Genomic DNA, 17354 nt, shown 5'->3' with positions numbered 1-17354 from the left:
CAGGGAGCATGTGAGCCCAGCCTGTGGAGAGCAGATATTACAGAGGCTAGTCTACTGTATGTCTGCTCCCACTGCTAATGACTCAGTCACTTTTCAAAGTCATGCAGCGAAGCATCACTCAGGACGTCCTTCAGCAAACAGCAGGGCGCTTGTAAAAAGACAAAAATAAAACCATGTACAAACATTGCAGGCTGTGGTTTTAAAAATCAAAGCACAACAGTGACTGAAGACTTGATTTTCTGGTAGCTTTGAATTTTATCTGTAATTGGAACTATGTAATGTGCAAAATGCTCTCTCAATATGCTCTCCCTGACCCCACGCAGCGCATTTGCACTCGTGTTAAATGTTACCTTTCCTATGGGAACAATTTCAGTGTCCTATCCTAAATCTCCTGTTCTCCTGTATTGTTTTCTTACCCTTGCAGCAAGCAGCATATCACCCTGAAGTCAGTGAGGAACTGAGGAGTAAAGCCCTGCAATATGGCTCTGAGTGCACCACCGGATACATCAACCTTCTGGAGCAAGTCTTGCAGGTTGGAAAGAAGTAGTCTCATAAATAAAGGATACAAGTGATTTTGTGTGCATCTCCTGGCCTCTTGCACTCACCCTGCACTGATAAAAAAAGTCTCAGACTTCCTCATAGGATAAAACGCAAAAATTGTGTTAGGCCGCTATGCAAGCCTTTAGAAAATCTGATTTTGATTTTTGTTTATTTTTTCTGTTGTTGAATATATTTGCATAGAAATTAGCAACTCATTCTGATGAAATTGCTTTGTTGCAAAAATTACTGCATGAAGACTGCGTGAAGACAAGTGTGTCCATGTGAGACAAATTGCCAGTTAATGCATTAAGTATCATAATTACGGATCTCGTTTGCATAATTAATGGGCACATCATACCGAGTCTGGCAAGACATCAGGCACACGAAGGACTTTAAAATCCACAATATATAACTTAGTTACAGAAATAGTTGCTCAAGTAACAAAAACGGATCCTCAACTTTTACATTCTGCAACATAGGTTAGTGTCTTTCAGCAAGTTAATTATAAATTATACTCTGAATTCTTAACATGTAATCAAGAAAGATTAAAAATGAACAGATTTGTTTTGTAAAGAATTATCTCTGACTAATCTTTTACCTTGTGTTTACCTTTGCTTCTTGTGTGTGTGTGTGTGTGTGTGTGTGTGTGTGTGTGTGTGTGTGTGTGTGTGTGTGTGTGTGTGTGTGTGTGTGTGTGTGTGTGTGTGTGTGTGCCTTTGCACATGTTTGGCTCTTGTGTTTTCAGGTGCTGCAGAAGCCCACACCAGAGCAGAAGCAGCAGCTGGCTGTGCACTCGAAGCATGTGGCAGCGTGTGTGACGGAGCTCGTCCAGATCGCCGAGGCCATGAAAGGTGAGTCCAGACGCACAGCTGATGACACACACGCTCTCACAGAACACACAAAAAAAGAATAGCTTGATAGTCTTTACTTACGAGTGACCCCATCCTGACTGATGTCAGGATTTTACGGATGCACATAAAAGTTGTGCATGCTTAACTTTTCAAGTGTTTCTCTAAATACTGTTTCTCTAAACAGAATTTCCCCTAGGAGCCAACTCAATCAGATAAAATGTAAAAAAAAAAACATGACAGGATTGTGGAGATGGCAGAGATTAGTCAAAGGAGCCCTAATCCTCTTGTGCGTGAATATCATGGTGCTAGTCAAGCTCCCAAACCTGTGTGTGTGTGTGTGTGTGTGTGTGTGTGTGTGTGTGTGTGTGTGTGTGTGTGCACACCCTGATAAAGATGGGTCACGAGAATCACTTTAGAATATTGAAATCACACCAAAGAGTGATTACCGTGCTGTCTTTCAAATTAAGCTCTGTAGGATGGTTATGACACAAACATATTAGAGGAGTGTTTTTTTTCTCTAGACGTTGCAATGCTCCATCTGACAGGAGTAATAGATTGTGTTTGGATGAGAATTTGATTTCAGCGTACTGCCTGAGACACAGCGGGGCTATCCACTTCACCTCTCTAATGTCCCATGTGTTCTCTCCCTCTCTCTCCTCCCTGCTCTTTCCTTGCTGCCTCAGACGGAGGTAAGTGGGATACGGTCTGTTTTGTTCCTCCAGATCACCTTTCATGCAGTCAGAAGGGGGTAGAGAGTAGATGGTTTCGGGGTAGGGTGGGGGTGCAGAACAGATTTCCCCAGGGCTCGAGATAATCTATGAAAACATCGTTCCATCTGCTTTACCAAGCTGTTCAAAAACGGCTACATTTTATGGGCACTTAAAAACGTCCAAAAAAACAACGATCCATCAAGTGTGCATTTCGTCTAATTTTAGCCAGCTTAATCACTTTTCAGACATTACTGTCATACTGCAAACAGTTTGTGGGAATTTATAGAAAGCTCAGATTTAAGACATACAAGGCATCCTGCGTGTGAATAGGAACATTTGTTTGAAGCAAAGCAGGGCTATTTCTTACTTAAAATTATACCATCACTTTTTTCTTGTACTTTTTTGAAAGTCTGTTCAAAAACTACTGCGATAATCACTGTTTGGCTACGTTTTGATCTCTTCCAGGATCAGAGTGCGTGGACCCCGAGGACCCCACTGTCATCGCTGAGACTGAGCTGCTCGGAGCAGCAGCATCCATTGAAGCTGCAGCCAAGAAACTAGAGCAGCTGAAACCCAGGGCCAAGCCCAAGGTAAAAGTGCCCCTCTCAACCTTTTCCACCCACGCAAACCCACGCACAGGTTTTTGCCATTAATCAGCAGGGAGACAACGTGGGGTGTAGGCAGGAAAAGGTGACACCGGCTTTGAAGTGGAGTCTTTCTTTTTTTCGTTTTCTTTCTATTAACCGAGCTGCAAACATGGGATCATAAAAGGATAAAAATTATTCTGTTACACATGCCGTGTTGACTCAGACAACTCGGTCCAGTGATCTAACTTGTACGACTTTCTTCAAAGGTAGTTTGAGACTTTATTTTGAGTTGCGCTGCCAAGAGACGCAATTACACAGCTGGGTCTTCAAGCTTATTTTGGAAGGGAGTTCAAAAGTGCGATGAACTGTTGTGACCCTTTGTGAAAGAGGTTCTCTGCCTTATTGGACACATTTCCTTTTGTTTCTTTGCAGTGTTCGTCATTTCTAAACGAAACAGGGAGGTTTTCTCAGCCTGTTGTTCACCTTCCCCCACACACACATTGCGGTATTGCCTAAAAAAACAGAGCGACTTTAGCCCTTAACAAGCAGATAACTGTGCTTTTGTGAAGTCAAATTACTCGTGTTTTGTATGCAATACAGGATTGTGGTTTGAGGTGTGCTCTGCATGATTGTGTCTGTCTCTGGAGACTGGATAGTTAGATCTATGTGGTCTTGCTTTTTGTGCCTCTAGTGCTTTTCCCCTTTTCTATCAGTTCAAACCTCTGTCTGTGTGTGATTTCAAAATCTCTATATTTATAATACATCAGCTTTTATGAAGACTCTATAATGCTCTGCTTTGTACTACAATTCCAGAGCTGCAGACTGCATTTATGATGACCTTTGTGTTTATGAAAGGGGATTAGTGGGTGAAAGGCGCTTCCTCTTTTTGATGTCAGTGTCTCCCTCTAGTGATCTAAGAGGAAGCTTTAGTATTTAAAAGGTCCTGAACTAATCTGTCCTTGTGAGCAATTTATTTTTATATATATATATATATATATATATATATATATATATATATATATATATATATATATATATATATATATATATATATATATATATATATATATATATATATATATATACATTTGTAGCTGTGCTGTCCTGTCATTTGTGCTCATGTAGCTTACAGGACAAAACTAAATCCCAGGTCTGAGATACAGATTTTATGGGGATGTGAAGCAAGACGGTGAACTGTACGAGCTATTTTTTTTTTAATATCACAAAGCAGGCCTAATGTCTCTTAAAAAAACACATGGGTTCAAACAGATGTTTAGGTTATTTGTTTAAAACTGCTTGAATTCTTCCTCGTCTCCCCCCCCTCCCTTCCTTTCTGCTCCTTCATCCCTCCCATCCAAAAGGAGGGAGGGCTCTCCTGCCCCCCAAGCATGCTTCCTTGCTCCCTACCCCTCAAGCCATTGTAGACCTGGAAGCCTTCTCTGCAGGGCTCTGTCTGATATGTTTGATATATTAGGTTGTTATTCAGTCCAACTATATATCAAACATATTCCTACAGTGTCCCGCCCTGTCTCCAGCCGCGTGTGCCTTATGTGTTTATCGAGGTCTGTGATCAACTGCATGCTGTTGACTGATGTTGCAGAGATGGCCATTTGTTGAATGTTCTTGAACTGATGCCTCTTGTTTACTTTGGTGTAATGACTGGAATTATCATATCACATATCTGCTGCCACTTTGTGTAACGCTAAAACTTAAGCAGTACTGCTTATGTTCCATTATCAGGACAAAGATGCAATTGAGGACAACGTGTTGTTTTTTTCTTTAATTCTGAAGGTTTTAGAAAGTAGTACAAGGCAGAGTGTTTAGTTTGGATATACTGTATTTTTAAGCCATTCTAATGTATTTATGAACCTTACACTCTTGAATGTAAGGTTCCAAAATAATTTGTGGGCACAATTATTCCAAGTTGGCACAGTATTATGAGATTCTTGGTGCTGGGTTACACAACACATTAAGTTTAGTCATCTATAAAGATGTGTATAGAGAACAGATTAAAATTTCTAGGTTTGAAAAATGAAGCAGTTTCTCACAAACTTGTGCTTTACCATGGCTTTGAGCTCTAAGTATCAGCACTGAGGTTATAGCACCATTCGTCTAATAACACAAAGGATTTATGAGCAGTATTTGCCAGTATATAAGTAAATTGTAATAGAAGAAAACACCACAATTATCAAAGCTTTGGCAGTCTCCATATACGGGTGTGAATGTGCAAGAGTGTGAAGCAGGTTTTGATTGGACGGACTGTGGAGGATCCGAGCTTGGCCAAGACACGTTGTAAAAATAAAAATTGTTTTTGTGAAATTGTTTTTAAATTAGGATTGTACTCTGTATTTTAATTAGTCCTCTACATGCCACAGATGCGTCTCCCAGGAGTGTAGATGCAAAGGTGATGATGTCTTTAACTAATTAAATTCAATTTAAATGTAAGCTATGTGGTTTATCCTTCCAGCAGGCAGATGAGACGCTGGATTTTGAGGAGCAGATCTTAGAAGCAGCAAAGTCCATTGCTGCAGCAACTAGCGCTCTTGTTAAATCTGCATCTGCAGCTCAGAGAGAACTGGTGGCACAGGGCAAGGTCAGTCTACACAATCTGCAAACCTTAGGCACTTGTAAAGTACTCTGTAGTAACACAGTGCAACATCTGAATTTCTCCCCCAAACTCTACCTCAGGTGGGATCCAATCAAGCCAATGCAGTCGACGATGGCCAGTGGTCACAGGGTCTCATATCAGCTGTAAGTCGCTGTGAATTATTCTAAAACCTTCCTTCTATAACACCAAATGAGACTTTAAATAAAGCCAACTTGTTACATGCATATTTCTTCAATGCTGCAGGCACGTATGGTAGCAGCAGCCACCAGTAATCTGTGTGAGGCAGCTAATGCTTCAGTGCAGGGCCACGCCAGTGAGGAGAAGCTCATCTCTTCAGCCAAGCAGGTTGCAGCCTCGACAGCTCAGCTGCTGGTGGCCTGCAAGGTGAAGGCAGACCAGGATTCAGAAGCCATGAGGAGACTACAGGTAGTACTGAAACACACTTTTTAATTCGTCCCTGGAAACGTTTATTGCACATGTACTAATTTTGGGGATGTCACTAAAAAGGTGGCTGGTAATGCTGTGAAGCGAGCATCGGACAATCTAGTCAAGGCGGCTCAGAAAGCAGCATTTGACAAGACTGAGGATGACAGCGTTGTGGTGAAGACCAAGTTTGTTGGAGGCATAGCTCAGGTAAGAATCCTGGAAAGAAAAAATGTTTGAGGGCTAGAAGAGAAATCACTACTTCTCTGTGATGTGCCCTTTTCTTGCCAATATGCCAAAATGCCACAGTTGTTTTTCTGAAATCGCTGAGAGCTGCTGTAGATGAGAAGCCCGTCAGTTTTGTTTCTCACTTGTTTACCAGGTTTGCAAGGCACCCACAGCTGAATATCTTTTGAAAGCCTTTAGTGTATTTCTCTTCCGGCAGAAACAAATAACAGTACTTTCTGTGGCCGTGACTGGTTTCCCAAATTAGTGCTGCACCCCAGCTGGACTTCAGCCTGTCACCTGTCACTGCTGAGTACTGTATTCAAAAGACATCAAAAAGTTTTAAGTTCATCGGTTGCTTTTTTTTATTCTGGTTTGTTCACATTGGTACAGGGTGAACATCCAGTCCTCATGGGCCAGTGTGCTGAAAAACATGTGTCCCTGCTGCAACACACCTGGATAAAATTAGTAGGTCATTGGCAAAGCTTTATAGAACTTGACTGCATGCTGAGGTGGCAATTCAGCCATTTGATTCATGTTACAGCAGCTCATGAATGAATTAACATGATGCAACAAAAGTACTTTTACAAGTACATTTTTTCAGAAAGTACATTTATTTAAGGTTCCCATCTCACCATGCAGTCAGTTCTTGCTAATGGCCTACGGATTTTATTCAGGTGTGTTGCAGCAGGGACACATTTAAAAGTTTCAGGACACCGGCCCTCGAGTTCAACACCCCTGGTCTAAGTAGTTAACACGTTTTGATTCTTCACAAAAATGTCACTCGTATATTTTCAATTTTATGTATATATTTATAACGTAGTTACAGTCAGTTACCTATTTTATGGTTTGCTGAGGTTTTATTAGATAATGATCAGTGGCGACGGGGATATCCTTCTGGATGTGCGAGCGAGTCTCAATGCCGCATGGATGAAGTGGCGTCAAGTGACGGGTGTGCTATGCAACCGTCGAATGCCAGACCATCTCAAGGCGAAAATTTACAAGACTGTAGTCCCGGTTTCCCTGTATGGATCGGAGTGCTGGCCAGCCACTGCCAACCACGAACAGGCCCTGCACACAATGGAAATGCGAATGCTCAGGTGGTGTCTAGGCCTCACGTGTTGGGACCAAGTCAAGAATGAAGACGTCAGAAAGCGGCTCGGCATTGCACCAATCACGGTGAAAATGCGCAAGGCACAGCTACGGTGGTACGGACACATATTACGCTCAGACGACAGCTCAGTGGCGAAAACGGCAATGAGGCTTGAACCCGGTGGCCAGCGACCCCGTGGCAGGCTGACGAAACGGTGGATGGATAGAATAAAGGAAGACATGAAGATCGTCAATGCCGCCCCAGAAGACGCCCTCAGTCGTGCCAAATGGAGACGGATTTGCCGCAAAGCGGACCCTGCCATGCAGGACAAACGCTAGGAAGAAGAAGATGAGGTTTTATTAGATATGTAAATCTGACAAACTCAATTATCAATGAAGCTGTCTGACAGCTTCATTGATATTTGAGTACAATCAGCTCAGTTTGCCATAAAGTTTCTAGCAAAATATATTTCGTACTGTTTAAATTTATATTTCTATCTACATAATGAAAGTCTTGGTGTTCTGCCATGTTCTGTGCTCGGGACATGGCAGCAAGGGTTTATCATGTCAGCCTATCCACAGGCATAGTAGTGGTGAATCTTCTGTCAATTGTTCTCATTTTCCTCAGATCATTGCGGCTCAGGAGGAGATGCTGAGGAAGGAGCGAGAGCTGGAGGAAGCTCGGAAGAAGCTGGCTCAGATCAGACAGCAGCAGTACAAGTTCCTGCCCAGCGAACTGAGGGAGGACGAAGGCTGATGGACGCAGCGGATGGGGACGTGCGCTGCGCTGACGAGACCTTCTTGTCACGGGGAGGTGCCAGTCAAGTATTGGCTATTTCAACTCTCATAAAACCAAGGACAATATAGCACTTGAAGCAGGCCTGTTTGGTGATAAAACAAGTGCCTGTGCTCGGTGTATTTCTGTGTGTATGTGGCTGTGTGTGTGCGTGTATGTATTTGTCAGTGAATGGCATTGACATTCAGACTTTAATATGAAGAAAGCTGTTCCTATAAGCAAGTTGAGAAAGTTTAAGTCGTACGATAAACGTGTCATTAATTTGTGGGTGTTACTGCATCATGAGCATTACTGACTGTTACAATCATGAATCAAAGAAATCTCGTATAATCACTGAATGTTCTCAAAAGTGTTTGAGGTTTAAAACAAATAGAAAGGAACTGGTGATATCGATGTAACCGGCAAATTCAATCTAAGGGTCCACAGTTTGTATTCCAGGTATACAAAGTATTAATAGAAAGGCAGGAAGATTTCTCACGTCTCATTTCACCACTGGCTTGCATGCACCATAATGTCTAAACATATCAGCGAAGCTACTAACCAATAGAGTAGTATAGAGTAAAAGACACTTGTATTTTACTAAAAAAAAAATGTGAACACGTGGTTTGCTGTTAAACTAGCAAATCTTGAAAAGAGAAAAATCAATGATTATGATTAAACTATGTTGTTCTGCTTGATGCCAAACGATGAGAGTCTCTAAATGATAATATAACATGACCACTGGCCATCACTAGCTATAAAGATGTTTATTCTTGACCACTTTCTTATATAGGTATAATCTGTGGTATTCAGAGTATCTGGATGATATGTGACCAAATATGTCTTGCTGCTTGTACATTATGTCATTTGATGTAACCCATCCCCCCCCCCCGCTCACAGTTCTTCCCACACACGCTTGTGTAAGGAATACTTGTTTACATTTTTTGTCATGTTTGTTCTCGCTCGTCTTTGTGTTTTTAATTCCTTCTCCATTTACACTGGCCAGATTCTCTTTGGGTGTCGCCAGTGCTTTTATTCTACATACACGCAGTCACTGCCCCTGTCCTGCTAAAGTCATTTCACTTCAGATGGTCTGTCTATAGCAATACTTTACACTGAACATTTGAGAAAGATAATACGAGTCTGCGCTGTTATTGTTTGGAAGAGTGTGCAATCATATTGAACTCTAGGCTCTTGAATGAAATGAGCACACACTGTGCTATAAAGTGGCTCATAACTTTATGCACTGAATTTAAAGCTCCCATTATATTGAATGGAGGACATTTGCTTAACAAACTAGAAGGAAATGGCATCACACTCTGAGAAAACTGATTTTCTTTTCCTTTATTAATATATAATGTATTTCAAATTTTCAGCATTCAGCTCCACCATCTGTCCGCGTCAGTGTCTGGTCTGCATTTTTATTTTTTATTTTTTGTACTAGTGCCTTACTTGAGTCTGCCCTACGAGCAGCTGAAAACCAGGTTGGGTGGGAGCCTGAGCCTTGTCCTCTCTGGATCAAAGCATTATGCCAGTCTATTCCCTATTGGGGTCTTAATTTAAAAAAAAAAAAGCCCTTTGCCATACAGTACAATGCCTTGGCTGGTGGCCTACCTGCTGACAGTGTTCTAATGCTGATATAAAAGGGCATCTGTGGATACATTAGGATTTAAAGACTAACGCTAGACTGCATTCAATGAGCATGTGGCAATTTGTGTATGAAGTTGAGAAATTGTTTAAATTCATTATGCCAAGTCCCTCTTAAATGTTTCATTGTCTAACCACTATAAGAATTAAGTTTCTATCAGTAAATGTAAGAATTACCCTGAAATATATTGTCTGACCGATTTGTCAAAGTATTAATGGAAAATAGAAAAAGTTATTAGCTCTGTTTATGAATACGTGTTGTGCTTTCTTTAACAGAATCTGTTTGTTTTCTGATTTGATGCTGTATGTATGATATTTATCTGGTCACAAAAGTATTTTTTGTATTCACCACAAATAAAGCTTTCAGACAACCGGTAACATTAAGATGATTGTTGCTTTTGTTTTTCATGTGAAATAGTGTCCCCTGCAGCTCTACTACTACTCTGACCCCAGATAAGGAGACCAAAATCAGGCAAAAGTATGTCTACTCTTTAATATATCTATATACATATATATTATTTTTTGAAACCTCAAGATAAAAGATGTCCAGTCGAATAACTCATCCTGCATTCTTGCCAGAAGATGTCAGCATTTATCCTTCATAGCTGAATCAGGAGGTCAGAGGATGTTCAAGTGGAAGGACTGGCAAAGTTAGCCAGACCAAATATGGACATTGTGGATGCATTTTTTTCTCCTTGCTTTACAGGCCAGACCTTGAAATATGCAACAATCCCCACTTAGATATTTTGGTCAATAATGAGAGTTCACAGTATTTTTATACTCTGGGTTACTGTTCCACAGCTACAGCCTTTATAAGCCTCATGTTTGAAGAATTAGTCAATCAGGAGAGTGAACTTGACCTTTTTTTCTTCTCGGGTGATACATTGCTTATTTCGTACTAAAGCTGATCCTTCTGTGCTAGAAGAAAATGTGGGCATAGTGTGCAAAGTATGGTTAAAGGTGGCCAGCACAGCACACTGTCCTTCTAATGAACACCATATTTGGTAGTTTGAATGTTTTGGTCTCATGCAAGGCAAGGCCACAGTGAAGAGGGGAAACTGAAGCCATGTGTACCCATCTACTACTCACCCTCTCCATTCAGTGCCTGAGACCAAAAAGATTTTTGTTTTGTTTTGTTTGTTTTTTGGTGAACTTTGGAAAAACTCAGCAAATTTACGAGTTAATAGAGAAACCGTTCAATTCCTTCCTGCTATTGACCTGCACTTAATAATTTTGCCATGAGCTAAGCTGCATTTATTGTTTTCTTCTGCAAAACACAAAAAGGGGTATTTTAACCCACACCCTTTTACCTTTTCAGTGTGTGGCTTTTTCTTAAGCGCTCTGTCTTTTTTAGTCACTTGGCACGTCGCATATTAAACAAACGGCGCGTAAAGGAAAGAAGATGCAAGATATGTTTAGCTTAATTAGAGGAAAGTGTTTAGGAAACAAAAATTAAAGGTTGAATTGAATTTGCTAAAGGAAACTTCAGAACCTGCTAATAGTTTTTGAGTATTTAAAAGCTTCATGACACACTTAGTAATCCCTTGCACCGACAGTGTAAATCTCCGGCATCCTGAATGTTCTAAACTTGCTGTGTTGGAAAGTTTGTTTTGCTGTGTCTTGTGCCATGCCTAATCCCTGCAGTCTGGCAGCCATTTAGTCCAGGCTTTGTTCCACGCTCAAGTTCCTAAAAGTGAAGCCAGGCTAACACATAGCTGGGCCAAATGACACTTGATCACCTCTACACTTTAATCATTTCAGAGCTAATCTAAGGTCTGCTTAAGGCTGATACTGGTTTATATGTTTTCCAGTTTCAGTGGCAGGCATTTTAATATAAGGTCCGAAGTAATGCAGGAATGGAATTAGGGCTTAACACTAAGAAAAGCCTATGTGAGCTTGGGAGTTGTCACACTGGAAAGCTGTGTAGGCACTTTTTGATAATGCTCTGTCAAATTTTAGTTTTCCATGTCCTGGTTTGGGTTTCAGGGATTTCTTTAATAGTGTAAACAGCGGTGAATGCTTTATAAATTAAGAAAAACATTCATAAGTCTCATGCTAAAAAAGCCTCTATGTGAACTCACTGTATCATTATTATTATTTTGAATTCGGTTCAGGTAAGGCTAAACCAAACAGACTGAGAAAGTATAAAGGTCTGTGAATTCACAGAGAGTGAGACAGCCTTTACCCTGAGCTATTTTTTCTTTTCACTTTTAGAGAACGTGATGAAAGAGGAAGAGAGGTTTGGAAAAAATGCACATCAGGAAAGGCTTTTGGGTTTTTGGGCTGGGCCTTTTTGTCCACAGCGTGCTACTGAGGTTTTCCTCTTTTATGTTGTTGCCTTTGTGCACAGACAACATTTTAACCTGACAGTGTCCTTCTTGGGTCTTTCTCTGAACAAGCAGCCTGTGAACAAAAAGTTATTGCTAGCTATGATCTCTGGGAATACAAGATGTTTTTCTTTCCAAGCGCACTCATTCTTCCACCTTTTTTACGGTAACATGTTTTTTTTTTTTTTTATAATCCTACTGAGACACATATTTCAGTGCAAAGAAGTCTAGAAGAAGGCCATAAAATAAGCTTATCAGTTCTTCAGCAGCTGTGTCAGGCTGAAAGTAATTTTCAAATTATTCAGGCTGATACAACACTGGAAACCAGTATTGTTTATGGGTTGAATGGCTACTTGGCTTCAGTCCATTTTTTCCCAAAACTCTTACAAGGTCCAGACCCAAACAAGGTATGATAACATAAAAGAAGAACATATTTAACAAGCTGTTCCTTACAAAACTCTCCATGGAATTTGCTTTTCCTGTTATTTATATTATATCTTCTCAATATTAGCATGGTTTTAATGTATTTTCCAAATCTGAAATTCAACCCTGCATCTGGGGAAAGGCACTTTTACAGCCAAACAAAGTTTTCTTCAGCTAAAATGATAAACCACTTCATGTCTCACAGATACTGCCAAGAGCTTTGTGTAAATATGCTTGTACTGTCTTGGTAATCACATTGTCTAACAGTTATATAGAAGAATACAGTGAGGAATCACAGCATGGTTTTACCTAAATGAATGAGGTCATTGTTTCAGAGGATGCCTGCTGTTTAGGCATACTCACATACCACTGCTCTGAGAAGCAGAGCTCCCTAACATAAACCTGGGAGACAGCAGCTGATGGATCTTAAAGAGCATTTCACTCCACTCTGGAAAACATGACTATTTTAGGTAATTAGCGGGGTTGTCCCAACATGTTGACTTCTCCACTTACAGTAACTAACAGTGTATAACCTTTAATTTAAAACTAAACAGAGTCAATATAGATGATCTCTTTCATAACTTTGAGCTCGTTATTGTCTAATTGCTGTGATTTCACAAGCTTAAAACACAGGTTAAAATAATAGTACAGGTATGTTCATACTTGGACTACATAAAATAGAATACACCAATTTCCAAAAGATAAGAGCATAATGGGTGTATTTTTTTAAAGGTAGGTAGGTTAGAAAACAGTCACACTCAGAATCTCAATCGGCCTGCTGAGTGACAAAATTCACTGTCTACCTTTCCCCTGACAGCACAGCAGCTCCTTCAGTCATCGCGTAAGGAAGGCACAGTATTTCTCAGTCAGCAATGAGAGGAGGGCTATATTGGGACTGAGCTGAGACTTAAAACTTGGGTGCTAAATTTGGAGAGCTTCACAAGTAACATCAGGAATATCTATTAAATGATATCCTCTGACTCCAAACACGTTCTTCCACAGTCAGGTTTTCCTCAGCAACTTACTTACACTTTGCTCAGTTTTGCTGAAAACGGTGTCGTGATAGAGAGCTGAGGAGCAGCCTGTCTCAGATGGTGCTGCCGGATGCATCTGATCTGCAGAGCCTCCTTGGATTTAAGCTGTCCAGAATGAAACGTAATACTCCGCCATCCAAATGCTTCTGTCTTAATAAGGAGACTTTGCTTAGCACTCGTCAGATGACAGGCCGCATTTCTGTGGAGGAGAAAAAAAGAGTCATTGGCTCCTTTCTTCACTCAATCCTGTGGCCTCCCCACCCTGTGTTAAAGCTGAATAAACACTCTCTGCTCAGCGAGGTTTTCTCAACACTGACATCAAATTTCACACAATTTTGGTGTGAGAACCTACATTTAATGTGTCATTCTATTATTGTATAGACATAGGGGGCTTGGGGGCACCCCTGTTATGAACACAGAACATACATACATAATATATATGTACATATTACTCCAAAGTAATATGTACAATACTGTGCAAAAGTCTTGAGCCAAACCTCATTTCTTCATACTTTGTTCTCAAGGAGCAACAAAAGTGGTTTCAAACAATAGCTCTCCAGGCTTTCTGAAGGTATTCCAAAGTTTTTCTTCGGACACTGACTGCTTGTCCTTATTCTTATCCAATCATTGCAAAGGAGGGTTTTTTTTTTTTTTGATTGATTGATTTTTTTTTTTGGGGGGGGGGGTTGTTTGTGTGTTTGTTTTTGCTACCCCACTTATCACTGATCTATTCAAGCACATAATATGCACCTAACTCAAGGGATGAACCAATATGTGTCTGCACAACTTTTAAATTGTATCTCCAGGTTCTTTGTTACTAGCAGCCTGTTATAAAAACACAAGTGTTCTCATTTTCTTGGTCAAATCTACAGAAATACCAAACTCAGGAGAAAGGCACAATGGTGAACACAGAAAAGTAATGTCAGATTTTAATCCACCATACAATACCATCTGGAAAACATCTCATTAACAAAACATTAAGAAACAATTCTAAATGCACTGCCAGTGGAAAAGCAAACCATGGATAGAAACACACAGTGGAACACTATCAGTGGTAGATTGGCCTCCCCAGACCCCAAACCTCAACATTATTGCAGCAGCGTGGGGCCATTTCGACAGATGGCAGAACAAAAGGCAGCCAATATCCAAATAAGATGTTTGAATGTCCTTCAAGTCGCCTGGAGAGCTACTCCTGAAGACTACTTAAAGAAATTACAGAAAAGCATAACTAAGAGAATCCTTGGTGTGCTGAATAAAGGTGGTGGTTAAACCAAATATTGACTTTAAATCTTGCCTTATATGCCTTATATATTGTCTTTCCATGTATGTTCATGCATGGAAAGACATGCTTCAGTAATTTGTTACAACTATTTCCAATTTTTCTGATTGAGACTTTTCGACAGTAACTTCTTTGATTCTGTGGGGTTTTGATGAAAACAGTTCTGAAGATGCACTTGAAGCAACAGTTGACGATTTTTTTCCCAAAATAGCAAAGCCATTAAGAGCATATAAAGGACATGTGCTAATTGCACAAAGGTCAAAATGTGATTGATTAGGAAGCTAGGAATCATAAAGGAATAGCATTTAGATACCTCAGCTAACTTGACTCTATTCCTATAAATATAGTGGTTTAGGCCAGCTTCTTAAGCCAACACACTGGGAAGCCACAAGCGCTCACAAATGTGCACTCTCATTGCAATTTATCTGCTTCCCCCAGGCCTGGAAAAAGGAAAGGGTTGCTTTTGCTGCCTTCCAAAACCTGACTGGCTCACTAAAAGTAGTTTGTGCAGAAAAAAAAAAACATGCTTTAGATGAAGCCCCCCCACAAATATGCCAGTGATCCCACATCTGTCCATTGGCTTAATTCTGCCTTTCATGAAGTGAATTTCAGTGTAAATAAACCATTAAGTTTGCATATAAGCATGCATCAGTGCTCTGAGTACATTTTGCTGATAACATTTTCTGCATTTGTACTGAAGTAGAGATGGCACGATACCACTTTTTTATGTCCGATACCGATACCGATATCATAAATTTGGATATCTGCCGATACCGATATGAATCCGATATAGTGTTTTTTAATCAACAAAACTGTTTTTTAAAATATCTTGCTGCATTTTGCAAGTCTGCAAGTTCATACTCAAGTTTAAAACAACAACTACACTAAAGCTATTCTGTTATACCTGTATACAAAAAAAATATTTCATAGTTCAGCAATACTGATCAATCTAATAAACTTAGACCTACACCATCCTCCCTATTCTGGTATTTTAAAGAGTACTTAGCGTAAATATTAAGCAACCTAACTAATAGGGTTCCAACTCCCAGCAACAACAAAATTAAATAAATAAAAAATAGGGAACCACCCCTCACGCTCCACCTCATGATGCTTAATCGACGTAATCAACCTTAATTTGATGCAGTGTGAAAAAAAAATGCACAGAAATCAATTATTTTTCAAGAAATATTAAATAGATTCAACATCTTTCTTCAACAAAATTGCAGACTGCACAGATGGTACCTTCCCAAAGTAAAAAGTACTATAGCTTACTAGGGTATATATATATTAGACTTAATAGTCACTATATACAGTAATTGATTTCTATTCATTTTACATCAAATTAAAACTTTGGGTGTCAGATAATTATTTATTAAAAGCTAGACATTTTAAATGAGAATAAGAAAGAAAAGTATGTCTTTGTGCCCCCTTTTCCCAGTTAATGCCCTATCGGCCCCCCTGGCTAAACTTTGCTAGATCCGCCCCTGCACAGTTACCAGCCGTCAGCTACGTAGAAAAAGATCCTGGTGTAGAAATTAATATTAAATAAATTCTAACAACAGCTTATCAAGCTTAAACGTGCTGCTGTTGTTCAGCCGCTGGTTTGCTCTTTCTGGCGCAAAGTGGACCAAAAACAAACGAGAGACAGACTCGCGACAGAAAAGCCGATCAGCTGATTTAAGCAGTTTCACGATTGAAGTAGCAGCCGGAGAGCGAGAGGCAGTCGCTTGTTAAGCCTAACGTGGGAATGCTTTACAAACATTCAGAGATGGACTTACACACTTGCTTTACTTCTCTCGGGGATAACTTTGTCGGAGATGAAATGCCAGGTTGCTAGCGAAGCTCCACATGCTATCCAGACCACCGACAGGTCCTGCATGCCACAGCTGCTCTATCACGTGATGCATACGTTCTGAGGTGAGTTACGGCGTGTTGCAAGTTTTGTGAGGTGCTTTCGTGATATTTAATGGATCGGATTACATTTTTTATTTTTCTCCGATATCCGATCCAGTAATTTAGGTCAGTATCGGACCGATACCGATACGTAATATCGGATCGGTCCATCTCTATACTGAAGTACGATTTAATTCATCTAATTCACGAAGCAAGATTTTACATTCATGTCCTGGTGTTTTTATTTAATAAAGGGATCCTCCCACCACCAGTCTTTCCTGTTCTTTTGATGGGAGTGTCTTCGGGCAGCCTCAGCATAATGATCCTTTTATCGTACTGTCTTATCGTACATTGTTATCTCTGACATCCAAGGCCCCAGCGCAGGAACTAAGCAGACCACACCAAATGAGTGTCTATTTATTTTCATGTCTACATTGTTATCTCTGACATCCAAGGCCCCAGCGCAGGAACTAAGCAGACCACACCAAATGAGTGTCTATTTATTTTCATGTCTATCCGCTCAGCTGCTTTATGACCGACTTTGCACAACTGTTTTATCTAGATCCCTAGCTGTGTGGTGAGTCGTCGCTTTGCTGGGAAAACTGTCGTGGCATCTGATCAAACGTGGGGCCACAAGACAGGCTTTGGTATGAAAATGCAGGTGTTGCAGAGTTGTGGGTTCCTGTGGCATTTCTCGCTGCGGAGAGGCCACTGTGACCCAGGCACAGTGAACACAGTGCGTGTGTTCAAACAGCCAGCCAGAACCACACTGGAATGTCTCATCACCAGAGGTTCTCACACACACTTCACATTATGGCCCTTTCATTTAGTCAGCTTGAAGTCTGGAACTCATACGAAAACATGATATGAACCATCGTCTCCTGTTTTGGATTTACAACATGCAAAGTCTTTTGCTTACTGACATGGCAGTTGTAAGTAA

The 17354-nt window shown here is 40.4% G+C and overlaps 1 protein-coding gene across 3 annotated transcripts in view; it reads left to right on the top strand.

Moving 5' to 3' along the window:
• tln2b (talin 2b) overlaps window positions 1–9829 on the top strand; it is a 96650-nt gene extending 86821 nt beyond the window's left edge. For 2 of the 3 annotated variants that reach the window (XM_085412220.1, XM_085412218.1), the window contains exons 50-57: window positions 425–532; window positions 1286–1391; window positions 2567–2691; window positions 5156–5281; window positions 5377–5439; window positions 5540–5722; window positions 5804–5929; window positions 7665–9829. In XM_085412220.1, coding sequence (XP_085268346.1) covers window positions 425–532; window positions 1286–1391; window positions 2567–2691; window positions 5156–5281; window positions 5377–5439; window positions 5540–5722; window positions 5804–5929; window positions 7665–7793 — 966 coding nt within the window. In that variant the 3' untranslated portion in view covers window positions 7794–9829. The remainder of the gene's footprint in view (window positions 1–424; window positions 533–1285; window positions 1392–2566; window positions 2692–5155; window positions 5282–5376; window positions 5440–5539; window positions 5723–5803; window positions 5930–7664) is intronic. The other variant, XM_085412219.1, reaches the window with a different exon arrangement.
• Window positions 9830–17354: the final 7525 nt, after the last annotated feature.

This window comes from Rhamphochromis longiceps, linkage group LG7 (genome assembly GCF_057381845.1).
Source record: "Rhamphochromis longiceps isolate RC_006_pf linkage group LG7, R_longiceps_female_GT1.1, whole genome shotgun sequence".
NCBI lineage: Eukaryota > Metazoa > Chordata > Actinopteri > Cichliformes > Cichlidae > Rhamphochromis > Rhamphochromis longiceps.
This window is presented reverse-complemented; position numbering and strand designations above follow the sequence as displayed.